The sequence below is a fragment of the Galleria mellonella genome, unplaced genomic scaffold (genome assembly GCF_026898425.1).
Source record: "Galleria mellonella isolate WM207_F2 unplaced genomic scaffold, CSIRO_AGI_GalMel_v1 utg172, whole genome shotgun sequence".
NCBI classification, from domain to species: domain Eukaryota; kingdom Metazoa; phylum Arthropoda; class Insecta; order Lepidoptera; family Pyralidae; genus Galleria; species Galleria mellonella.
In genome coordinates this window covers 564177-591591 of record NW_026442015.1, presented here as the reverse complement: position 1 = coordinate 591591, position 27415 = coordinate 564177, and the positions used below count along the sequence as shown (strand labels likewise).

Sequence of the window (27415 nt, the reverse complement as noted above, 5' to 3'; positions counted from 1 at the left end):
CGCGTTTATACCGAAATCCTAACCGTAGACTAAGTTCGAACTATTAATTTGAAATTATTTTGTCTATTGTCCTTCTGCCATTATAACATCATTACAAATTCTTACAGAATTATGATAACAAGTGCCACATAATTATGCCCATGTAGAATACCCTGTTTTGATTGTAAGAGAAACCAGGCAATGGATGTCCGGGGCACAGACCAGATTACCAATAATGTCATAGTTCTGAAATTATTCGGAAATTTCAGATCTTTTTCAGATCTGAAATTTCCGAATAATTTTCATGGTAATTAATTTTAAACTTCCCGTTGTTTACATATATTTAAATACACAATCGGAATTTAACGCGGTAAAAGCCTTTGCAGGTAAATAGTACCTACATACCTGTTCTTTTATTGTCGACGTGAAAAAACGTCGGAAATAAAGAAGCGTATATGTAAAAATTTTCATGATAGGTAATTAAGCACAATCAACAATAAAAAAATGTCTAATTACTTATTAAAAAAGTTCTCTCCTAACCAACAAAAACGTTAATCATGTACTTATTAAACATATATTAAATATACTTATTAAACTGTTGCTGAAAACTTGGATTTTGATGGCAAAAAAGTATTTAAAAAATTACACAGTAAAATCTAAAGTATTTATACAAGTATAAAGTTTTTAGTGGCATATTTATATGCAACTTATACTGTAATTAATATTTTAGTTTGCTAGCACAGCACTTTTTAAATTATTAATCTGAAACTGAAAAAAATAATACAATCAAATTGAGAATCTCCTTCTTTTTGAATTTGCTTTTCACACTTCGATAAGCTAGAAAGAAGAAATTTATAAAAAAAATTTTAAACTGTTTCGATGAACAATCTAAATGCAAATTAATATAATTTCCCTTTCCGTTTTTTCTTACTAACAGAACTAGCCTTTTTAGTCCGTTTTGTTCTACTAGTAGAACAGAACGGATTTTTCAGTTCGTTCGGTCTACTAGTAGAACTAAATCTTAGAACAATATAGATATATTCAAATTATGATCGCTCTCCTAGATTAATAGTGTGGTAGACCATTATTGTATTATCTTTGTACACCTGTAATATTCAAATAATTAAATATTTTAAGTTTGTCAGCCAAGAGCAGCAATACGTCGTCATACGAATAATTATTGTTTATGATCCAAATACCTACTGAATATTTAACCTTGCAAATTATGTTGTGTAGTAGGTAATATGCTGAGTGTACTACACAGGTTGTAAGCTTGAGTGGAGGCCTCGGTGTCGTCGACCTTTCACTGGTGAACGTGTCATCCATGTGACCTCCATAGTGCTGATATACCAACTACCTATTGTTAGCTTTTGGACAATATTACAATATATTAAGGATTTTAAGTGTATGAGTACTGTTATTAATTTTATTATATCAAAATCCTAACATATATTTGACTGGTATCCTACATAATATACAAAACTCTCATATCACGATTCGTTTACACTGATCTCCAAAACCGCTACACAGATATTGTTTGCTTAACATTTTTTTATACTATTGAGGTGACAAACAAGCATACGGCCCACATGATGGTAAGTGGTTACTGTAGCCTATGAACACCTGCAATACCAGAGGTATTACGCATGCGTTGCCGACCCTGAAGAAACCTCTTTACCCCCCTTTTGACGAACCCCATGCTGTAGGCTCTTGGAAAAACCTCGACAGGGAGCTCATTCCATAACTTGAATAATCGTGGAAGGAAACATCTCTAAAACCGCGCTGTACGTGACCATTGAGGCTGTAGGATATGAGGATGAACTCCCCGACGATGGCGAGCCGTACAATGGTAGAAAGTGGCCGTGGGCATCATATTGACCAAATTCTCTGAGCACAATCCGTTGTACAAACGGTAGAACACGCAGAGATAGCATATATTATCTTAATAGAAAAATGACCCGGTAGGTGGCAAAACTATATTTACCGGCTTAATTAAATGTTGTATACAACGCTTAATTTTATGTAACGATACGGTAAATTATGAAAGAACTCTTCACGAGTATTATTGTTCAATAATTACTTTACTACATATCTTTCTGATAAGTGATAGAATAAGTAAGCTTGATCTCCATAGTATTAATGAAGTCTTGATGTTGTTCATGCCTGTAGATGATCGTTAATACTCTCCATTAGGTATGCTGTTTACTTGTTTATAGAAATACTTTATATCAGATGTCTAAAAATTTTATAAAAAAAAAAATATTTTGTAATCAACGACATATATTTCAATAAACGCGATATATCGATTTATTTTATATTTATAAATATTTTATAAAGGAATTATTTGATTCTGTTAATTTATTAACTGATATAAAATAGTTTACTCAATATAACACATGGCCTTGATTATATCTCAGCACGATTACCTATGTTCTTGCTCGTTTTCTGATTTTTTGTGAGACGTTAAAAGCTTTACACCTTGAGTAATTAGTGTAATCTTATGAAGTCATCTGATATATAAACTAAACCAACTTTATACGGATATGCTATTTTTTGAGCAACTTCAAAATGGAAGGGTTTATTATTCCGACGTTATATATAGTTTTATGTGTGTTTCGCAATATTATTTTTTTTTGTAATCGATGCAGTTTATTCTGGTCTTGATCCCTTACTATAATATTTTTATCACAGCAATATTATACTATTTGAACCTTCAAACAAACAAAGGACAGTCTCATAGAAAATTAAAACAAAAAACAAAAGAAAAACTTAAAAGGAAAAACAAAATGGTAAAGAAAGGGGGAAAAAGCAAAGAATACCAGGAATGTCTTAAAAAGGCTACTAGGAAAGTTCTTCAGGAATGCAATGACTCTTCATTGACCGGCATAGATACTGACGAATATTGCATTCTAGATGACAGTGACAAGGACCCAGAAAACCTTTGATTTATATGCAGATAATTTACCATGTTTAATTATTTTTTAAATTTAATAAAAAAAAACAATCTAATATGGTACTGGTGCTCTTCCTGTATGCTTTGGGTTCACTCTGATTGCACTGTCTGGGATTCTGTAAATAGAGTATTTGACTCTCATTATCAACATCACTGCCGAGTGATCCCGGCATAGAATAGGCCATCTCTTCCTTTCCAGTGGGCGTCGTAAGAGGTTACTAAGGGAGGGCGAAGAATGGGCAGCAGCGTCCCTCTTATAAACATCTTCAAAGCCTAACTGCGGTTGCCAATTCGCCTGCCAAGTATGGCAACTACTGGCGAAACCTCCCAGGGGGAGGTTTAAGTTCAGCAGTGGACAGTTAAAAGTTGTAATGATGATGATGATCAACATCATGACTACCATTGCTCTTACGTGCATCTCATGGTGATCAAAGCCATTTCCTTTTTAAATTGTTATGATTATTAGAAGATAACTCAAAAGATGATTATACTGATCCCAACTAATAACTCTTTAAAGCAGAAATGTTAAGTTCCTAATAAATGTGTAATATATATTTTCAGTTTTATTCCAAAAATGATTTAACTGACCGTCATTACCCTCTCTTATTCTAAGTCACAAAAGGCGGACTTAAATTTCAAGATCATTGTCACCAAGATAACCTTACCTTAAGATTAAATTTATATCGCCAATATTCTTAAGGTTATTATTAAAACTTGCAGCGCTTAAGCGACTCGTCTGATAATTTGAAACTTCCATGTTCAATGTACTCGAAAGGTTACTTCATAGCGAGGTTACGTAGTCTATATTGTTTCGGTTTAAAAGATAGGATTAGGCAATTAAAATATGACATAGGTAGACTATAGTTCTCAGTAATGGTAATACATCATTCGGTGATGTCCACGGTGTTTTTAAATTTATAGATAGAAAGCGAGAACCGTCCTACAACGTTTTAATCAGATGTACAGTCAGTTTGTTTGCTAAGTATTATTAAAAAAAAATCTAAATTAAAACACAGTTTGCATCCATGAACTTTATATCCCCTTCGCAAAATATATACTGCTCTAAATTTTGAATAATCTAATACAAAAAGTAAAATATGTTCACTGCGAATTTACATGGTTATTTAATGTAAAGGCTAATAGTAAAGCTACAGGATAACTAGATCGAGCACTGAGACTGGTTGTCGGTCATATTTTAATCTATGTATGTAGGTGAATATTTTAATAAATAGATACACACTGTAGATTATTTGACGAGCTTATATGAGGTCAGGCAAGATGTAGAATAGGTACTATTAAACCGTATGTGACATCAATAAACACCAGATGTAGGTCACAATTACAAGGGTACGTTCGACAATTGATTGAGTTGCTTACCTTTGGATACTAGCTGAGTCTTGATTGATAAGTCTTATACTGGCTCTCTCAATGTATACATTACTATAAGTTCTTTTAAGAACCTTGAAGTTTTTATATCCTAATTTTTCTATTATAATATATTAAAGCAACTAATAAATACCTTTTAAATAATTAACCAAGGAAGTATACGGACAAGTATTAGAATATTGTTCTCGTTAACAATATTAGATCTTTTATTTTCTTTTAAGCTACTTGAAGTTGATTTTCATAAATACATGTCTAAAAAATAAATGATAATTTTATTTGTAAAAATGAAAATAAAATAACAGGCATAAGTACAATTTACATAAGTGTAAGTTACACTGAGTATCTATCTAGCAAGATCAGTAAGTATTTTCCTAAGAACCAATTAAAAGCATTATTTTCATCAAACGATAATAATAAAGCAGTCACTAATAGCGTAATTAAATATAAACAATACATGGTCACAGTGAGTAATGATCACGACCACCTGCATATATGTATTTGTAGTTCAATATATGTACCTATTTAACTATGTAGATGTGAAAATTGCTTGCTATGCTAACCGGACGTCATTGGTTTTATTAAAGCGAAATGGAACTCGTGTTGAGGGTTATGTAGTTATTACAGAATACTAGATACAACAAGTGAATTTGCTCTCGTGAATTAATAACGTGAATAATAAATAATATCTAAACGGATGTGAATAGAAATCGGTACACATATAGTATATCCTGGATTTACGTATCAATTTAGAATAATCTATCTCTATATCTAATAGCTGTGAAATACAATTATTCTAGATCTTTAGTTTTATAAAAATTGAAATCACTGTTTTTGTCTATAGACATTATCACTTTTCATCAAATAAGCCAACATGTTGTCTTCAATTTGAAGTTATACAAAAATTTTATAGCTCAGAATGAGAAATGATGAAAATTATACATATAATTATTTGATTAGAATAATTTTGTTTAATTCTGCCCCGATTAGTACGTGTGCAAACACTCAAAAATTTACCATTATCTTTACTACCAGAAATTCTACAACCTTCCATATTAGCTCTCAATTTCTAACTGCCATTTTGTCCACGCATGTTTTACGATAAGTATTTTACCTCTTAACGAGACATCTTCAAGCAAAACAATCACAGTCATACATACATTAATTGAAGCGGAATTAACCAAAATAATTGCAATCAATGAAAACAGTGATATGAATTTCTGCAAGATAGCACCTAGTTCTGAAAAATTGTTTGTTGTTTTCTTTTGTTGTTGTCTTGTTTTCTCGCGGTTTATATTCACCGTTGAGAGCATCTATACCGAAGTACACTAATATGTGACAACGTTAAAGTTATATGTCACTTTTTTAAAATAATTGGACAATCCCAATTTTTCTATAATAAATTATATTTATTTTTAATGATATGTATACTTAATATATTTCTGTTTCATTATTTAAAAATGTTCATAACGCATTAAGATTTTTAAGTTATGATTGAAAATTTGGATTTTTAATACAAAAGAAGCATTGGAAAGTTTATTATACAGGTATTATTATATAATATATATTAATTAATATAAAAAATATATAAAATAGGTGATAATTTTTCAATGGTAGTTCTATGTCCAACGCTTTTAAATGCCTAATTGGCTCAGTAAACGAAGCTCGTTGAAATCTTTTAATGTCATATTTCAAACTGAGAAAACGTAAATAATTGCTAACTTTAAATTTTCGTGTTATTTACACATATTTTAAACACAATATCGGGACTTAATGCGACGACGATTTTTTTTTTTAATTAAATAGTATCTACAAACCTTCTTTATTGCCGACGTTTCGTCGTGGATTGCACCACGTCGTGGACACAAAAGTGATGCAATCCACGTCGTGACCACGCGTTATTTTTCATTGCCTTGCTGTTAATTGCTGTTAAGATTTTTCATATTTCGGCAGTATTTAAATATTTTTTATTTAGCGTACCATATTTGCCTATACTTACATTATATAGGCAAATATGGCAGGCGTCTAATGCATTAGACGCTTTTATTTAAGAATTTTAATAACTTTAGCGAATAATAATATCTATATAAATATATATATATATATATATATATATATATATATATATATATATATATATATATATATATATATAATATAGTGAATTATAATATCTATATAAATATATATATATATATATATATATATATATAAATAACTATCGTAGTAATTATGATCATAATAAAGAGATTACAAGTAGATGGTACATGTAGAACATACCCACAAAACATCGACTTCAATTGTGATTGAAAAACTAAACTACTAAATCGATTTTGACAAAATTTCTGTGGAACCAATTAAAGTATATACAATTACAATATATCCTTTCAGATAAAAAAAAGAATTTTTGAAATCAGTTTAAAACAGATGGAGTTATGAGCTAATAACAATAAAAAAAAAAAGAATTAAAAAATACAACCGAATTGAGAACTTTTTTCTTTTTTAAGTCAATATTTTTTTATACAACTTAGAATGGCAAACAAGCTGACGGCCCACCTGATGGAAAGTGGTAACTGTCGTCTATAGACGTGAGCAGTATCATGGACACAACAAAGTATACTGTTTCACCAATAATAGCCTCCATGCGTTGCCATTCCTGAAGACTAAGATGTTATTTCTCTGTGCCCTGTAATATATATATATATATATATATATATATATATATATATATATATATATATATATATATATATATATATATATATATATATATAAATTAAAGATCTATCGTAGCAATTATGAGCATAACAAAGAGATTACAAGTATATGGTATATGTAGAATATACTATATATGTCATATATGACACTATGGGAAAAACCAATACGCAATAATAAAGAATAATAATTTAACAACGTTCATACCAAAGTGTACCGTACATTATGTTTATGAATCTAAGAAAAAAATTTTAATTTACTATCAGTTCATTTTTTAAATAATCGTTTAGAAATATTGAATAGTTAAATTGTTCATTGTTAAAAATTCCGAGATAATTACGAAGATGCAATTCAGTATGAGCGCTCTTTAAACTTTATTACCTAAAACAACAATTAAAATCTTAATAAAATAAATATGAGGCCATCATGTGTGTAAATTCAATCGATAGTAAAAACGATTATGAGAAACTGTATAGTTTAACGAAAATAATGTCTAATATTTGAAAAAACAAGACGAATCGAGAATGCCCTCCTTTTAAAAGTTGCTTAAAAATAATATCAGTATCTGGATGTAGATTTTAAAAGTGTAAAAGACGAAATAATATAATTAAATATTGAAATATTTAAGTCAAATCAAAATTACCTACTACTACATTTATTTCATGTAGAGATGAATACTAAAATGTATCTGTTGTATTTCACATTAAAATACAAATGATATGTTTAATCTGTGTAGTAGTAAAATATATAAGACTAAACACAAGAATGGTAAGGAATAGTATTGTAAAATTGACTTACCGGCATTCAGTATCAGGAGCAAAACTCCCAGACAGAAGTGCGGCGGCTTGCCGCGCGGGGGCGTCGCCCGTGGCGTCATTGGCCCAAACCCGGGGGCGGATAGCCTCACACAATATAATGATATACAGCCTTCAACCCCAACGAAAACTCGACACGACCGCGTTTTCTTCCTTTGGTTTAACTCGTGTGCTTCTTTTTTTAAATTACGCGCGCATCGTATGATGTATATTTTTTTAAATCACGCGCGTTTGAACACGTTCGCATACAGCCACGCTGTTATGATCACTAACAAAACACTTTCACTTCACCAGGGTTCACCAATAACTTCTTATATCTTATTACATCACATATTTGTCTACAAATCATTGTAAACTTTCACTGAGATAAAATAGGTGCAGTTATCTCATTGATATCATTTGTAGAAGAATTATTATTTTTTACTTAATACTAAAATTTATTGTCGCCGTTGCAGCAGTCTTTATTTTGTGTATAATTAATTGATTCTTCTGATTGTGTTCTCTGAAAATAATATAAATAACAATGTATATTTATACACATAAATATAAGCAAACTTTTTTATAAAGTTAACAAAATTTTGATACTGGTGCGTAAGTGTTCGTAATAAAATTAACTAATGATTTAGAATAATTTTGTTCTTGCTGTTTTGTAAATTTATTGTACAAGACTATAAACAACACGATAATAATAAAATACTTAAATACAGTAATGAAAAACACGTAAATTGTACATTCAACAATAAAGCAGTATGAACTTTCTAAACATGACCCCTTTTGCAGACTTTGTAGTAGAATTATGATCAACGGTTTTAATTTCAAAAGTAATTGCACTCATAGTATTAAAATAATTAAGCCTCTGCAAGAAAATAGTTTAGATACTAATTTTTTACCTATACTATTTTTACCTATATTATAGTTATTATAAATTTAATTAAATAATAAATATTTATTTACGATTTTTTTCTGTTTCAGTTATTATATAATATGACACTAATTTTATTTTTATGTAAATATAATTTTGAAATAAAGCATTATAACATACTTTATTTTATGAACTACACTACGTGTAAAATAACGGTATGATTATTTCAATACCTACGTAATTAATTTAATTAAAGATAATTCCATTTTTTCTTTGTCATAATTCAATCAAAAAAGTATAGAATACCTGCGTTTGTTTGATATTTCCATCATTCAATCATGAGATTGTATAACTAAGTATATACGTAGATACGCATAATTTCCTGGTGCAGTGTAATGCAAGACCTTAGGAAATTAATGCGCAACATTTCATAAACTTCTGTAATACAGTTCACGAAATATTATTGAATTCACGCGGTTTCGGATGCAATGACACTGCTGTGCAAGTTTCTACTTGAAACGGCACGTCTTATAACTGACAAACCTATTTGATCAAGCAGTTGATTTAATTATACTCTTCCTCTCTACTTTGATATTAAAATTTATAGATGGAAAGTATCCTATCAGTTTTTCTATAAATACTTCATAGCTCTAAGCTAATGACGAGCTTTTATACAAGCCCAAGTTCTCTTATTAAAAAATCTAATACGGCATTATTGATAACATACTTTTTTCGAGCAGCGATCTAATAATCTGCCTGAAGATGCCTCGTTTAGAATTGAAACACAAAACATGTGTGAATAAAATGGCAGTTGGAGATTGAATGCTAATAAGGAAGATTGTAGAATTTTTGGAAGGAATAATGGTGGTCAATCTTTGAGTGTTGGCAGTCAGGTGTATACTAATGGTAGCGGAATTAAACAAAAGAATTGTAATCAAATAACCAGTAACATACTATCCATCAGGTGGGCTATAAAATTATTTGTTATGTCTAGTTTATTAAAAAAATATCTATAGTTATATTATCTACTTATATACTCGTATATATACTTATATATACAAATCCATTGCCGAATATATTGAAGCTCATCACTTCAGAAAGACTACCCATTTGACTAATTAATTTTTATTGAGTTTGTAATTATCAGGACTAGGAAAAATTTAAAATTTGGGTTAAAAATATCCTTCTTATAAAAGAGAGAATGTGTAATATGGCCATTGGTTAATTTTTATCATTACTATATCCGTGGGAAGCTGGGATGAGCAACTAATAATTAAAAAAAAAAGTTAATTGATCGTTAATTATTACGGTACTAAAAAGGCTGTCTACATTTTCTCTTTTTATATATAACTACGCTAACAAAATCAGACACTAATTAGGTCATCTGAGACGTCTATTAGGTATTCAAAGATTTGTTTACTAATCACCTAACCTCCGGCACCAAGGTCTAATGGTTTCTGTCTGTTTATTCTATTATATAAATAATGTTTAAATTCACACACTAACTACTGACAAATTTTCGATAATTCCTACTCAATTTCAACTAAAAAAAATCAGGCTTTTGGACGTGTTTGAAATTATAAAATTATATATATAATACTGGTCGAATAAAATATTCGTTTTATTATCAAAAAGTCATTTTAGAAGAAAAGTTAATTAATAGCCGTTAACAAAGATATAGTCTTAATCACAAGTGCTTGTTGTATAGAATAAAAAACGGATTAAACTTGAAGTTTGTACTGGAAAGTTATATAATCGCCTTGTTTCGTTACCTCCATACCCTTTACTCTTTGCCTCATTAAACTTGTTTCGAACAAAATATAAGTATACTTGTAATTTTACTCAAATCTTTAATTTGACTCGTAGTAGCGTAATTAAGAAAAGGAGCTGTCGATTTAAGGAAAACCTTACCTCCGTACCGTATCGTATTATTAAAAATGTGATAGTTTGATAAGTTTATTTGTTAACTCTTGGCGCTTAACAGTTTAACCAATCGTCATGGATATGGGTACTGTGTATACCCACATATATGCAATAGAGAGGGACATAGGTTACTTTTTATTCCGATTAATGAACATATTTCGGTCACATGGACAAAGTCGCGGGTAAATGCTATTAGTTTTAGAAGTGTCCCGTACTTTCCGTTTTTATTTATTTTACATGTTTGTGACTTGCTGTTTTATTATTACGAGTAATATCGACTGTTACCGTTGTAATGATTATAAGTTAAATTATATATCCATATCAAGTACTTGCCTAATAATAGATGTTATTAGTAAATGAACTTCGTTAAATGTCAGCAAATGGATACTGTACCCGGGCTTGAATTATTTCCTAATTAAAATAAATATGGCAGTCTTGAATAGAAGTTTTGTAGCGTGGGTGTTGACCTTTTGCGTTTGTAATGTTTTATCAAATAGGTACCTTTAGATACATCATATCCATATACATAATTATATGCGAGATTTTCTCAAATACTAATTCTCTTATTAACATTTAAGACTGATATAATCCACACCCACTTTATCTTTTGTTGATATAATTACAAGTATCCATACCTCTGGGAAAAGATTAAAAAGATTGGGGTTTAGACGCTTACTTATAAATTAATTGAAACATTGAACCTGTCCAACTATTATTAGTTTATAATCTCATTTTGATATTTAATTCAATTTTGTGTGTACATATTTTACGAGTAGTAATGAATTTATGCCAAAAATAAAATTTATAAATGGAATTCTAGCAAAGTATTTTGCGACATATAATTCAATTAACTACATAAAATATTCTTGCTTTCGTAAAAACAAGAGAAGGGTTTAAATTATTTTGTTGATGTTGTCATAATAAAATAAGATATTATTGAAAGCATATAAATAATTTTTAGGCTTTTTAAATTCTAATGTCCCGCTTTTGCAACAAATTACATCACACTGAAAATAATTTCCAATTTTTAAATTATTATTCTTTAATAAACTGTTTCTGTCATTGTTTAAAATTATGTTAAAAAGAATTTCATTATTAACTAAATTGATACATATCTAAAAGGTAATATTTTTTTTTCTCTCGATTGAAGTATACACTAAAAATAGAGACAAATTAATTAAAGGAACTTTTACCTAGTCAATAAAAAGTACATGCTCATTAAATAAAGTCATGTCGTTGCTTAAATTCACGGCATGGAACGAATCACTTGCTTAGAAGATTACATACCATAAGTACTTACCTACTTAGACACATAATATAATATTTAATTTAAATTAATAAAAAAATATAGCTACTAATTTTAAGTTAATCAAAAATAAATGCTCTACTTCCTGCATAATACTATATATGTATATCATATGCTTATGTGTATTTATAAGTATATCTTATTATGGAATAGTATTTAACTAATAAAATCATAGGTATTTAAACAATAATCGTTTACCAAATTTATGTATTATAATTATATTATTATTATTATTTTAAAATTTATATTATTATTTTTTCTAATATTCATTAACCACAGACGAACATTGTATCTTGTCTGTAAAAGGTAAATTGTAGCTCCGTTTCTTCCAACACCCGCCATTTTGACATGACACTGCCGAAATGCTTTTACGAAGCAAGTTTTAACCGAAAATATAGGTGTATTTGATATGAAAATTGTATTCACAATTGAAACAAATATATTTTGATTTGTCATCACTCATAATAGGGGTACATGTATAAACTACTTGAAATATTTTACTACTGTTGAAAATGTGATCTTTTTAAAAGTGTTTGTAAAATATAAATAAAGTTAGTGAAAATATATAAGATATAATAAAGAATAAATAAATAAATTATTTACATAACCACGTTATAACATAATAATATTTTTTTTATAAATAATTATTTTTTATGTTGCGTAATTTAATTTTGAGTTCAAAGTAAAATATTTTTTAAAGGTTGATAAAATTTGTAAATATAAATATATTTTAATTATATGAATTTCACTATATTTTCATTTTTTATTTTTATGAGAATGAATTTTAGTTTATAATTGTTTTATTACTATATAATATATTTTTTTTTACTTTTAATTATATAATATTTTTTTATTAAATGTATTAAGATAATTCAATGATAAAATATATACATTATTCAATTATTTTCTTATCTACTCTCTTCCACTACTCCTATTCTTTGTTTTTATTATGATGTGAAAATAAAAAAAAATGGGACACCAAAAAACAATGTTCCACATAGCCAAATTCATGACACGAAAAAAATCAATCTTGAAATATGACATCGATTGTCGATAATCAAATGCGCGGGAAAAACTATTGAATACACTTAGTATATATATAATTATAATAGATTATGAATATTATAGGTTATCTGTGTAAATAATATTATTATAGGAAAGTAATTACATTTTGTAGGTTTTGTTGAGAGTGCGGCGCGAAACGCGCTCGCCGCGATGCGGCTGGGGTTGTACTAAATGTTGTGGGGGTGATTGCTGTTTGGGGGGAGTATTTCCCGAATGAATGGGGGAAATCTTAGGTTTTACGCTTGCGTAGGAGGTACATAAGCTTAAATGTCTGTTTAATTATTTTCATAGGAAGCATGACTAATTGTGATCCTGTTAAAAACAAAAGACTTCATTATGCTACTACCCATGAGTTTTCTATTTAGTAAAATAACTCTACAAAATAACTGGCATCAATCAATCATCCTGTTGTTAACCCGCCTGCCAAACATGGCAACTACTTATGTTCAGCAGTGGACAGTTAAAGGCTGATATAATGATAATGATAAATCAATCAAAGTATCTCACTGTTGGGGAAAGGCCTTTCCCAATTGTTACCATCCCGTACGGTCGCTGAACAATGCGTACTAGTCCTTATGAAACCGTATAATGATACGATTAGATGATGCAGTCATTCGGTAGGCAGAGCCTTTCATATACAACGAAGGCTGCCTAGAAACTCTACACTAGAGTACGTTACAATTACATTAATAGTAAGTAGTTAGTATGATTATATATAAAATTTAAAAATCTCTAAACCTTCATTTTCACTAACATTACGCGGGGTATGTTTCCACCTTAATTACAGAATGAGTACATTAGAGTGGTAACAAATATTTGAAATAGCTCATTCATTTTGGAACGTAATTGACTTATGCGGCATCTTTCATATTATATTTTTAAGTATTCTTTTATAGTAATTATCCTTTCAATATGTATTTGGAAATGTATTCAACCTGAGTGAATGAGGAAAATAGATTGGGTCTGAGTGGATGGCAAATTTTTTCCCCAAATTACAATAGGTATCCCTTATTAGAAATTCTAAATAGTGTATTAAGGTCTTATAAAGGTGAAATATGTTAAAATTGTGTTTAAAAATCCTCAGAGAGATATTGATTGCCTCAGACAGTGCCTCATTTTTGCAAAATAGTTTACTTTTAAGATAACAATACTATTAATTCGAATATTATTATCAACACTGTAATAAAAAAATATATATATTTAAAGGGAGAAAGTTTAAGAAACAAAAAAAAGATACATAATTATCATAACCTTGATTACTAAGCATTTATAATATAAAAAAAAAGTATTGTCACTTGGATGGGAGATAATCGCTTCCACATTAGCGTATCATTAATAAAAGTCTATTAAAACAATAGAAAAGTTCTATAATTTATAAAAACGAATTAAAGAACTGATCACATTATTTTTCAGAATGGGGAAATCATTATTTTTGTATGGCAACTTTCCCCCATTCCCCCGAGTATGTAGACCCCGCCTTGATACGGCGCTACGCGTAGGAATATACCTACATATATATTGTAATACAAATTGCGTACTATTACAATATATTGTTTTTATTACAATTAAGGGTAATCCTGGGTAACAGGCCGCCGACAGTGGTAATTATTCATCTGTTACTTAGTTAATTTGGTTTTACTATTTCTTTAGTTACGAAATATATGTAGATTAACGTAACTCTACTATTTCCAAAACTATGATACCTACAGAAATTATGTAGCATATTTATTTAGATAAGCCTTGTTCAAACAAATTTCTTCAGTAGCCAAATTCTATCTATAATCCTTAGTGAAAGTGACTTTTGTATTTTACCTTTTAGCGCCTCCTGGATAACGTTTTTAAAAATCGACATAAAGTTTGATGTATACGCACTGTTCATAGACATACATTTATCTAAATCTATGGTGGAAAAAATCTTACGACCAGATATCTAACTGTATGGTATATATTTTATACATTTATTTATGTAATATAATATTTACTGTTATAAGTACATATTTAGATTATATAATATTTATAAGCATATCAGACATGCACATGATTATTGGCATATGTTTTATTAACATGAGCGTTTTTTTCACTGGATATATTTCTTGCATCGAATAGATTTCTTTCTTTTTTCTTTCACCAAAATTGTTTAGAAGAGATTGCTTTAGAACTTTATAACTGTATAAATGTATATATTTGTATTATTTTTTAAGTGATGGTATAAATACTTTTTTCCGGTCAAATAACTTATTCCGGTCAGGCGGATAAAGTCACGGGTAAAACTAGTGCCTTATAAAAATGTAAATTTGTTGAGAAGGGTACACTCCAGACTATTTTATTGCCCACAATTTAAGAGGTCCCATAATATATTTGGTCGAATTATAGCCACTTTAACAGATCTAGCATCAAGCTTAAAATTTTACGTTACTTAATGTCTTTTAAAAACGTTTATATCTACTTAGATTATATAACAGTTTTAACGAATTTATATAAAATAACTCTTATGTAGGTACGTTACTAATTTTAATGAAATCATAAAAGGAATACATATCATATACATATATATCACAATTATCACGATATTTAATTTGCACCTCACTGGATGGAGATAGATGCCTTCATAAAAGGAGGACATATTTTTTTTAATAGATGATAACTCCGCCTGTGCTATCGGTACAAGCTGGCAGAGCAACAATAGCGGATGTTAGGAGAAGACAAAAATAAGTCAGTCCATCGTGACGAATTCATGAAAAATTAACCATTTTGGTTTTCAAGAGGGACCGCGTGGAAGTCAACCTGACACGGTATGTTGCTAACAATGGGCAGTTCGACTCTATTACTAAAAATCTCTTTTGCCCCTAAGATGATATGATTAGGTACTATTACTACGCTGGTTAAATCATTTGGTATTGGAAATTATTTCCATTTCTCATTCTCTTGCTTTAGTACACTGAGCTTCATTTCTGTAGTCGCCTCTTACGTACATTGTAATCTTATTACAAGACCATTCAGAGGTTACATAAATATGTTAGAATTGTTGGTAAATAAAATTTGGTACCAATCTCATATTTATATAATTTTATATGATTCAAATTGATTTAATCCTTACTATCTCTTAGCATCTTAACACCTTAATACATCACTATGAAATTTGGTATATGTATACATACTATATGGGAAGAAGAAGACAGCTTTTTATCCCAATCAGTGGAGATATCACGTCACGCGGACGAAATCGCGGGTAAAAGATAATAGTTAACACTCGTAATAAATTTAAAAATTAAACCTCCTCTGACAGGATGCAAACCCAAATCTTGTTAAATGAGTACCTACGCATTTTCAGTTACCACATAGATTTTTAGTTGTCTTGATGCCTGCCATTCAGAAAAGTAATAATTCAATATAGTGTACGATTGCTGGGCATACTTTGGGAATTTTACGTCCTAAAAAATGTACTACAAGTGAATAAAGTACGAGTATAATATCGCCCTTCATTGCTATTCAGAACTGGTCGACTGCCGTAACTTTTTTATGTCAACTGCGACCAATATTATTACGATAAGAAGGGTGTCAATTTTTTTTATTAGACATTTTTACAACAAAAACTGCCTTTTTATTTATATTTATATTTAGAATGACAAAGAAGCTGACGGTCTAACTGATGGCCAGCATAACCCACAACATGAACAGGAGGGAGGGATTGTTAGTAAAGCGGACTACCAGTCTTATTGCTAGCAATATACCCTGTCAGACTGATCTCCACGTGATCCTCCCTGGAAACCATCAAGCTGAATTTCAGGTGTATTCATCACGATGGGCTGCTATTGTCCTCATTTATCATCCTTCACTGGTGCCCCGCTAGCGTATACCGTTAACGTAAGCAAAATTACGATTCCATTATTTATTATTACAAAATGCACTTCAATGCCTGTACATTGAACTATGTCATATATTATAGTTATGTCTTCGTATTCTGTAATTGTATTTCAAACAGAAAGATATACAGCCATGTGAGTATAGTTGATTCATGGCAGAAACACAAATGGGACAAATGTGCCCAAGCTGACGACTTTTGTATACAATCTTCCTCTGATAAAGAAAATATTTGTATTGTATATTATTATTTCTTTGGATACTTTGTTCTTCCTCGTATCTACTTTTACTGTAATTTCCAGTGCTGAGTTTGTTAAAATCATGGTTATGCAATAAAGTTATTATTATTATTATTATTAAATTCCATTGAAATTAAGTATAGTTATATTTCACCCACGGGGTAGTAATAAAATATCTGTTGATATATTCGTTTGCTACTTGTATAGAGGGGATAATATAAAAATAGATAGGAACGCAGCGTGGGTACGGCAGTTATTTATAAATTCATTTTATTGGAACAAAAGTAATATGTATTTTTTTTATTAATTTCCTGGATTCTTTCTTTTCTTTATTGTATTAATATTAAAAGTCACGTATATGTATAGTTCTATACTGCCGTAGGTGTATTTATGGGGAGCGGGAGGGGGAAGTGCCCATCGCAGAATCGTTTGATACCCACTCCAGGATGCGAGCTGGTCTTTCAACTATGTGTAAAAACATGTGGCATAGAATACGAGTACGCCTTTTTAAGGAGCCAGGGCTACCCTGGAGAATAATTATGAATTTTATTTTCAAATTTGTTTGTTCAAATGACTGTGTTTTAATTTGAAGAGTGATATATGAAATTGCAAGATACGAAGAGATCACATTTTATTCCTCAAGAAATGAAAAACCTATAACGAATAACATAGGTATAACTGTATTCTATAGTCGACAGTTTATAGGTTACATTGGCATTTTTAGTATTTTCAGGGAGGACCTAGCCCCTTTTAAAATGTGCATATGTACTCTCAGATATGTTTTAGAGAAGAGAACTAGACAATTCTATGGTGGACGTTATTTACCTTGCGCCCCTTTAAATATACCCACAAACGTTACCACTTTCGATCAGATGGACCATCAGCTTGTTCCAAGTTGCATAAATATATAGTATTTAAAATAAACTGTTTCTTTCGTCATCTAAAAATATAAGCTTAAAAAAATCTATTTCTTTAATCGTCTAAAAAATATCATCGTAACAAATCTAAAATTGCTCCTAAATATTAGAAATCGCATTAGGATGATTGGAATTGTATGAAAAGATTTTGCGTGGGATCGTTATCCGACACTGAAAAGCATCTAATGTTAGATACGCCTACTGGAATTGTTTATAAAAACTATAGAAAACAAATTATTAGTTCAAATTAAACAACTAAGAGAACTCGTATGACCTTCCCACGCAGAAAATCTAATGGAAAATTTTCTTAATTTCATTTGAAAATTCCACGCAAAATAAAATCGAATACGATATGCTACTAATATTATAATCTGGCTGTGCCCGATATTTTGATTAGGTACGTGTACCTACTAATGCATATTCTGTGCGCGATGTTTCAATATAAATACCTAATACTGCCATCAATCAATATCTAATGTAATATTTCCAAATAATTCATATTTGTTTCGAATTATATAATATCTAAAATATTAAAATGATATTTATAATAATTGCTAAATAAATTGTTACATGCCCGATAGCGTATAACTGTTGATACTAATGTTAAGTCTAAAATAATGGTGATTGTTATATGTACAGAATTATTGCCATGTGGTCCCGGCATAGAATAGGCCACTCCTTCCTTTCCAGTGGGTGTCGTAAGAAACGACTAAGGGATTTTATAGTCGAGGGATGAGCAGCAGCGGTCATTGAACACATTACGATCTTGCAGACAAAGTCACAGATAAAAACTAGTATTGACCTAAATGTATCAAAATAGACTGAAAAAATTTTACTTTAGCTATTTTTACATGAAACGTAATATAAGTCAAACTGTCGAATACACAAACACCATAGGCTACTTTTTACTCGATTACGAGAGCAAAGCTGCGTGTTACAATACAAAATAATTTACACGTATAATATTTTTAACTGATATGCGAATTCGACTCGCACTTAGCGAATTTTTTTTTAATTCCATCAAAAATAACGTTATAATATCACCCCGAATTATATCGTCTGAAAGCGACATTTAATGCACATGAGATATCAGCCCCCACGCACCCCTGGGAACAGAATGCGAGGGGATGAAATCGTCTCATTTGTAAGGGGAAGTTTTCAACACATTTCCTTTTACCCAAGTAAGGGTCGGACTGTATTTTCGGTAATTTCGGCAATTAACTAATGCATTTTTTATTAGTTTTGGATGGCATGACTGTAAACTGTTAACATTTCATATTTACATATTGTTGGCGTGAAAAATGGGCGTGCAATTAATATTTTTGTCAGCTTCAATGTTCACTCAAATATTTTTTAACACTGGATTTTTGAGATGAATTTAATTAATTAATATAATTTAATTAAACTGCTTTATGCGTAATAAAACAAGTGATTAGATATATTATACCGTGTTATCGAGTTTTTAAATAAAGTAGGTCTTGTATTACGATTAGTAAATAACTGATCATTATCATCTTAATATTATCAGTTACCCGTCCACTGCTTAACATAGGCCTCTCCCATAGATTGCCATAAGGAACGGTCCTAAGCCATTACGATCCATTGGCTCCCTTCAATGATTTGAGGTCGTCACAACAACTGATACAAACAATTAAATAGTTTTTTTCTTAATTACAGACTACTCGTATATAGAAAACATTCAAGTAATGTAACCAGATATACTTGTACAGATATTCATGAGCATTTACATATTTGCATTGTACGAGCTTTAAGCCGATGATAATTTTTTTAAATGAATGAAAATGAAGAAAGGTAACGTAGCTTGCGTTATCTTGCGTTGAGGGATTATAGGCGAGTATGGAGTCACTTGGCTCATAATAATTTTTATTTTGAAGTAATTTAGCAGAGTATATATTGTATATATTTAGACACATTATTCATATTATATATTTATTAATATATTTATGTTATACAATTTATTAGAGGCGACATATTTCTTTTCTTTCAATTACAAGACAGCAACCAGAGAGCATCATTCTACATACATCGAACATAGACTAATAACGTTGCCATATTAAGAAATGTGTGGATTGCTTTCTCAACAATAATAATTCCACGATGGTTTCCATCGTGGGATGATGGAAACAATTGATGGGATCGACGTAGAGATCGACCTGATATTGCTAGCAATGGGTGTGATAGTTCTCGTTACTAACAACCCCTTCCTTTCTAACCGTGATTATTTTTTTCTTAATGGGTAAAACTGGAATGACAACCACCCCTGCGTTATCGGTATACACTAACGGGGCATTAGTGAGGAATGATAGATGAGGATAAAAGCAGGTCAGTTGGCCCATTGTGATTAATTCCACAGAATTTAACCACGATAGTTTCCAGAAGGAACCGCGTGGTAACTGATAGAGTATATTGCTAGCAATGGAATTATTAGATTCCATTACTAACAATCCCTTTTTTTAGATTGAGGTAACAAATAAATTATTGGATTCTCAACAGCTCAACCAACCGTCGTTAATTTTGGAATAGTTATACATAGTAAATATGGGGAATGAAGAAACATATAGGATACTTTTTAATTCTTTCATTCAAGGGTGCCCTGTTTGCGTGTACCATCTTTGATATACCGTAATCCCGTACGGGATACGCATTCCTATAAAATCCCATTGAAAAAAATTACCATATACTATTCATCACCGAATTTAATTTTAAAATTTAAGTATTAAAGCGAACCGAGTATGCCATCTATCGGCAATTCAAGATAAATTATAATATTTAGAAGCATATAGGCATGCTTCTATAACTCCTATTATATTACTCCTCTCAATGTACAGAGGTCGCTCTAATAAATTGGTCGTATTTGATCAAAGATGTCACTACTCGCATCATGTTTAATAAAAAACTTTTTGAAAATTTTCAGGGAATGTGTTTTTGCATTAGAGACGATCGTCTTTAAGCAATAACTGTTTTTCACTAGAGCTAATTAAAAACAATTACTGCTTAAAGTGTTGTTTATATTAATTAAATATACATAATAACTGCTGTAAAATTAAATTGTGCCTAAATAATATTTATAAAACAATGTAGCAGACCACATTTCTGCTTCTCCACTAATGTCTTAAACTTGACAGCGGATATTGATACTGGTTTCTCTGTTATTTAGTATTTTTTTACGAAATGTTTGTATTTAAGTACCTAATTAATCTTTTGTAGGGGGAAAGGGATTGTTAGTAATGGAGACTGAGAATCCCATTGCTAGCAATATACCCAACCAGGTCGACCTCCTCGCGGTTCCCCCTGGAAACTATCATGATTAATTCCTGATGAATTCATCATGATGGGCTAACTGGCCTGTTTGCATTCTCATCTATCACCCTTCACTGGTGCTCCGCCAGCGTATCCCGTTAGCGCAGGCGGGGTTACCATACCATTTTCACTCATAAAAAAAAAATTATCTTTTGTGAAAGTAGATGAATTTAATAGAAAATCGTATTTATACGAACTTTGCTCAGGGCGCTAGATAAATTAATGATGATCATTATTAAAGATTACTTATATATACACTTTCATTATATAAGTAATTCCAATTGCTAATTATTATTTAAATAATTAGATAAAATAAATGCCTAACTTAAATATTTCAATAGGTATTGACAAGATACCTATGCCACAGAAAATATAATATTATACTAGCACCCAAGTACCTAAGGTTTGTAAAACAATAATTGTTATAAATTTATATTGGCACGACTGTTATTAAGTACCCACATCCAATAATTTACATGAAATATAATTCAATTAAGTTCAGTTAAATAAAATTAATAATCAGTTACAGTTAATTACATATATTTTTTGCGTTTATGTTACTATAAAATAAATAAACTCTTGGGTACTATTATTTATAAAATAAATACGATCAGTTATCGCAGATGTAGGTATCCCCTGACTCAAGGGGTCATCAAGCTGAGTATGAATCATGAAATGACGCACACAGCAAAATAAAATACGTCTGCTACAGTTACATATGCCATGTTTATTAGAAACCAACTGGTGTCATTAATATAAAATAATTATTTATGTGGTTAAGGTTTAATATAGACTACCAAGTTCTTGTTTGAAATTTCATGTTAATGCGAATTTTATCATAATCACTCAAAATATTTAAATGTAATTAATGTAACCGATTCTACACGTAGGTAGTTCTTTTAAAGATCCATTAACAGTATCATTATACAATGGTTTAACATAGATGGAAGTCTATAGTTGGATTCTATTACAAAAAAAAAAAAAAACACTGTTTACCATCAAATACCTCGCTGTTGATTCATTAAAGAAATGGTTTTATGCAGACCTAAATATAAATATGAATTCACTAAAAATGAATATCGATAGCGATCATGAACATATTTTAAAATAAACGTGTATTTATTTTAATGAAATTTAATTTATAATATTTTCATTATGAAATATATTGATACATATACAAACACATTGACAGATATAACTATAAATATGACAAACACATTAATCCATTTCGTTTTGTCGCAATCTTAATAGAATCTCTCTAGGAATTCACCATGGAAGTAGCACAACAACAGGAAACCAGCACAAGTGCGACATGGGCATTATATATTATGTTCTCTAACTACTAAAAACTAATTATGTCCTCTAAGACATGTCCTAAACATGGCATAATCACTATTATCAATGGCCTCAATATAGTTATTTTCAATGGATAGCTCTCAAGTTAACATTAAGAAGAACAGGATAATATGTAATGTCCATGTTGAACTTGTGCTGGTTGTTTTTGTAATAGCTACTCTTTGATTATATGTATAGATAGAGTGTCTCCATACAAATGCTTCGAGAAAAGCGGTTATCATACAATTTTACGTGATAAATAGTTATGAGTGATTCCATTATAATTTCTATATTAATTTTGTCTTATAATTTCTGCATCTTTTAAATGCGTAAATACTCATTTTCCTTATTAAATAATACGTTAAGATATATCGTTACATAAGTATATAGAATACTGATAAAAAAGAGTCAGCTAATTTACCAATTAGCTGACAAAAAGTTGACCGGTCTTTGAGACTTGATACTCTGTCTATAGAATATAGGTAGGTACTATACGATGAAAATTATTGATAACCTGGGACATAGAATATCAGAGCAATAGTTGGATTGGGTATAATGTATGCATCAGAATAGAATAGAATAGAATAGAAATCATTTATTCAAATAAACTTACATTGAAGCACTTTTGAAAAGTCATTACATTTTTTTTAATTTACCGCTCGTTCGGAAAGCTGTCTCATCACAAGAAGAACGAGCAAGAAACTTGCGTGATGCTCTTTTAAATAATTTTATTATTATTTTACATTTTTAAGTTTAATTGTGTGAATACAAACCACCAATTAGCACTAATTCAATTAAATACTCAAAAAGAAAAAAAAAATTGAATACATAACCAACTGGTTAAACAATTAATAAGAGGAAATCAGTCATAGTGATTAGAGCAGACCAGTCCCTACAAGCAGCACCCGTTCACGAGTATGACGGATGAGCCAGCCATCACTGCGCTCGACCATATTTTAGGGAGCCCAATGACCCGGCCCACCACGCCGCCACAAGTCTGGACATTTTAGTGAGCATGACTACTCAAAACACTAGACCACGTATCCATCCAATATTCATCCAATATTAAAAAGGAGATTAATTGACAAATCTATAGCGACAGCATTTGCCAGTAACTGAAATATTGTCTTCTCGTATATAATATTTGGTTTTCTTTTCAAATTTGTAATATTAGTTTAGTTTCCCAAAAAGAAGAAAATAAATAAAAAGTATAGAATAAGACGATCTAGAAGTCTTAGTGACCTATACTTATGAGAAAAGGATACCTACAGAAGGATTAAAATGACCGACATAATTCAAATAACCAGTGAATATAAGAAGCAGTTGCAAGGCTAGTCGAATAACTCGAACAACCGATAACATTTTTCAGTGGAACCAATTCCATTATTCACGGCTATATTTAAAATTCTTAACACTACTTGTTTTATAGTTCTCTTTAAAACTGTTTGTATCTACCTAGAAATATTCACTTCAATCATTTAATTTCCATAGTACTATGATTCGTTACTAGCTCGTAATTTTGTGGTAACTAATACAATGTGAACGAAATATTTTAAATGTTATTTAGGAATTGAATTATGTCTCCAATGAATACAATGACTAACAAACTTTCATGTACCTAAAATATAACAAGAGAAATTAAATTATAATAGAATGCAATAAAGCAATAAAACAAAACAATCTTACATAGGTGTTTATTAATTTTACAATAATATAGTAAACTGTAAGTTAAATATTGTTCTGATTTTGACTGACTAATTACTATCATACTTCTCCTATCTAGAGGCTATTATAATATTTAGGTTTTACCTGAAGATAGCTATGATTTATAAGATGCTATTAAAATGTTGTGATGTTCGAGATTCAAACGTGTTAAGATAATAAACAAATACGTTTTTGGAAACGTTCAACGTCGATTGAACGTCTATAACATTCTAACGGTCACTTGATTATATTCATATTTCCTTAGAGTGCTGTGTCATATACAGTTATAAGGAATATTATAAACAAGACAAGCTAATATATTCATTACAATTTTAAAACATTTTGCTTATGTGACCGTTTCGATTAAATGGTAAATAATAATTTTACTGCAAGTTTTGAATTAGAAAGGAAGTAATGAAATAAGAATTTCTATGACTTATTTTTCGATTTAATATTTTATTATTCCTAACACTTCTCATCGAGGACAGTTATAGTAATATTGGGAAAGATTCTATTTTGTCTACACGTTTACTTGGTGTTACTTCAAATGTCAAGTGAAAGTTTTTAATGGAAAAGTTTGGTAACATGATATACCCTTTTATATTCGTTGCCTTAGTTTAAATATATTTACTATGTACTCTGTAACTCGTTTGAGACTGATCTGACTTTTACCTAATTAAATTATTACTATATTTATTATATTTTATTACCTTCAATAAAAAATTCTGGAAAATTTGAAGTAACATCAAGTAAATATGTAGAGAAAATAGAATCTTTCCCAATATTACTATAACTGTTATAGTAGGCAACGAATATAAAAGGGTATATCATGTTACCAAACTTTTCCATCGAAAACTTTCACTTGACAATACTATAGTCTGACACTAATAGGCGTAATATTATTTAAATTGTTAATACCTACTGATTACAACCAATGAATTAACATGGTGGGTGGTATGAAGAAAGTGCACATCTATCAATATTAAACCATCAATGACAAATACATGTTATCGAGACCAAGTAACACCTACATCGGCTGTGGTCTATGCCAGTACAAACTTTTGCAATAAACTCGCAAACAGTCCTGTCGCGGAACCCACGCGCTCTCTGTACTGTATCCACTATTCGAGGAGTGACACATTTATGTGGGAGCATGGAATGTGGTTCTCTGGATGATGTACCTACTCTATTAATTTCTTAATTGAGCCAATGCGAATTTTTATTTGATAAATTGAAGTTTATTGCACGCTCTGTAACCGATTCTTGTTTTCGCTAATTTGCTGGTTAATAACCTGAAATTAACATAGCAAATTATATGACCGTCGATATTTTTCCACAAACTTTAAATTAAAATGCATAAATTTTTATGTATCGATCTGTGTCACGTTGCGTAACTTGTGGTATGGTAACAGATTAAAAGAGTAATTATAGATGCTTTAAGTAACGAGTTGACTCATTTAAAACGTACGGAGATGTAGAAACAGTCCTCTGTCAGGATAACAACATGTGACAAAAATAGATTGCAGCTCTTGAGGTGAATGATCTCAAGATCACACTTTATTCGCTCATAAAAATAATAACACAAAATTAAATATCTGGCTCAGATGTTGAAGGAAGTAATAAATGTTCGGAACACGTGGAAGAATTGTCATTTTGTTGTTTACCCCTATCAATTAAAAATTCCTTTCTAAGCCTCTAATTTTTAATAAATGAACAGATTAATTTTATTTATGTAGTTTGTTTGAACAAAATAATTTTTACATAACGAAAATTGTTTAATTTCATGTATTTAAGTAAATAAATATGCGATAAAAAAAAAAGAAAGAAAATTATTTTAATATCATACAAAGAAAACGTTTTAAGTAGTTTTATTATGAATAGGTATTTTGGATCTAATAAAACTTTGAAATTATTTTTTAAAGAGTTAAGTTACTCCAAAAATTATCCTAATTGATCTAGATCTTAAAAAGAAAATCGAAATTACCAAAAACAATATTATTATATATAGCAAATGGAAAGCTACTTGCAAAAATAAAAGATCTCAATTGTGTTTTTTCATTGTATTTTTTGCTATGTCTTTATCATTTTAAACCAATTTCGTTAATTTACTTTACGATTTATATGACTTACTGCCCTGTTGAACTGATTTAAAAAAAATATTTTTGTGAAGCAAATTTTTAAATGATCCAAAATTTTCTGTTTACTGCCGCCAATCAAACTGCCGTGTAAAGACTACTGTTTTAAGATTTAAAGGTTTGTTTTTTATAAAGGTAAGCCAGCTGTGACCTTATTTCTATATATGGAATACTTTAAAAGGCTATCTGCTTTGTAACTTTTTGAACTTGTACCAGTTTAGTAGAAAAAAAACTGTTTTAAATTTTTTTATTTAAATTCAATAGAAGTTGAACTGTGAAAAATAATTCACAACCTGACCTGATGGAAGTTATAAATTACAACGAAGCACTAATAGTTTATGAAGATTGTTAAACATTTAAAGATCACTTTATCTTTGAAACCAATCGAGTCACCAAACACAGACAGTTGGCCAAAAAGATTAATGCATCGCGTTGTCGTCCTGACAATTAAATTACTTTATAACTCGCACCATTTGGGTCTCATGGCTGCCCACACGGCGCGCCTGTCTTGTCTTGTGATCTTGTCTTTACTTACTCCATAGGCAAGTCGCTGTTTGGTAGGTCGTTTCACTAGAAATGGTTTAAATTTAGAATTTCCGTTCGACCCTACTTGGACAAATTGTATTCAGTGCGTTTTACTCGTGGACTTTGACATGTATTCGTGCCTTTAACTCTCTCGCCGAGCTGTGTTTTATTTAAGTGTTTTGTTGTATTGGCGATTAATTTGTACAAAACCCATGATAGTTCAGCATAATGTGGTGAATATTTATTTTAGTTTATTTATGCCAGTTTAAGATGATGTACCTTCATTCTTCATAGACAATACCGAATTGGTGTGGCCCAAAATATTTAAAATTTTTAGTGATTATACATATTTGAAGAAGTACGATCTAAAATATACT

General features: G+C 30.1%; 1 protein-coding gene and 1 long non-coding RNA gene across 2 annotated transcripts in view; both read right to left on the bottom strand.

Moving 5' to 3' along the window:
• Positions 1-13160, bottom strand: part of LOC113514475 (protein Skeletor, isoforms B/C) — a 52715-nt gene extending 39555 nt beyond the window's left edge. The window contains exons 1-2 of the mRNA XM_052893070.1: positions 13105-13160; positions 7829-8347 (exon numbers count right to left, since the gene is read on the bottom strand). Of these exons, the coding sequence (XP_052749030.1) occupies positions 7829-7907 (79 nt within the window). The 5' untranslated portion in view covers positions 7908-8347; positions 13105-13160. The remainder of the gene's footprint in view (positions 1-7828; positions 8348-13104) is intronic.
• Positions 13161-22048: 8888 nt separating this feature from the next.
• LOC128200247 (uncharacterized) lies at positions 22049-27111 on the bottom strand. Its single transcript, XR_008252634.1, has 2 exons — positions 26984-27111; positions 22049-25670 (listed from the first exon to the last, which is right to left on the bottom strand). It is a non-coding gene; the product is annotated as an uncharacterized LOC128200247 (long non-coding RNA).
• Positions 27112-27415: the final 304 nt, after the last annotated feature.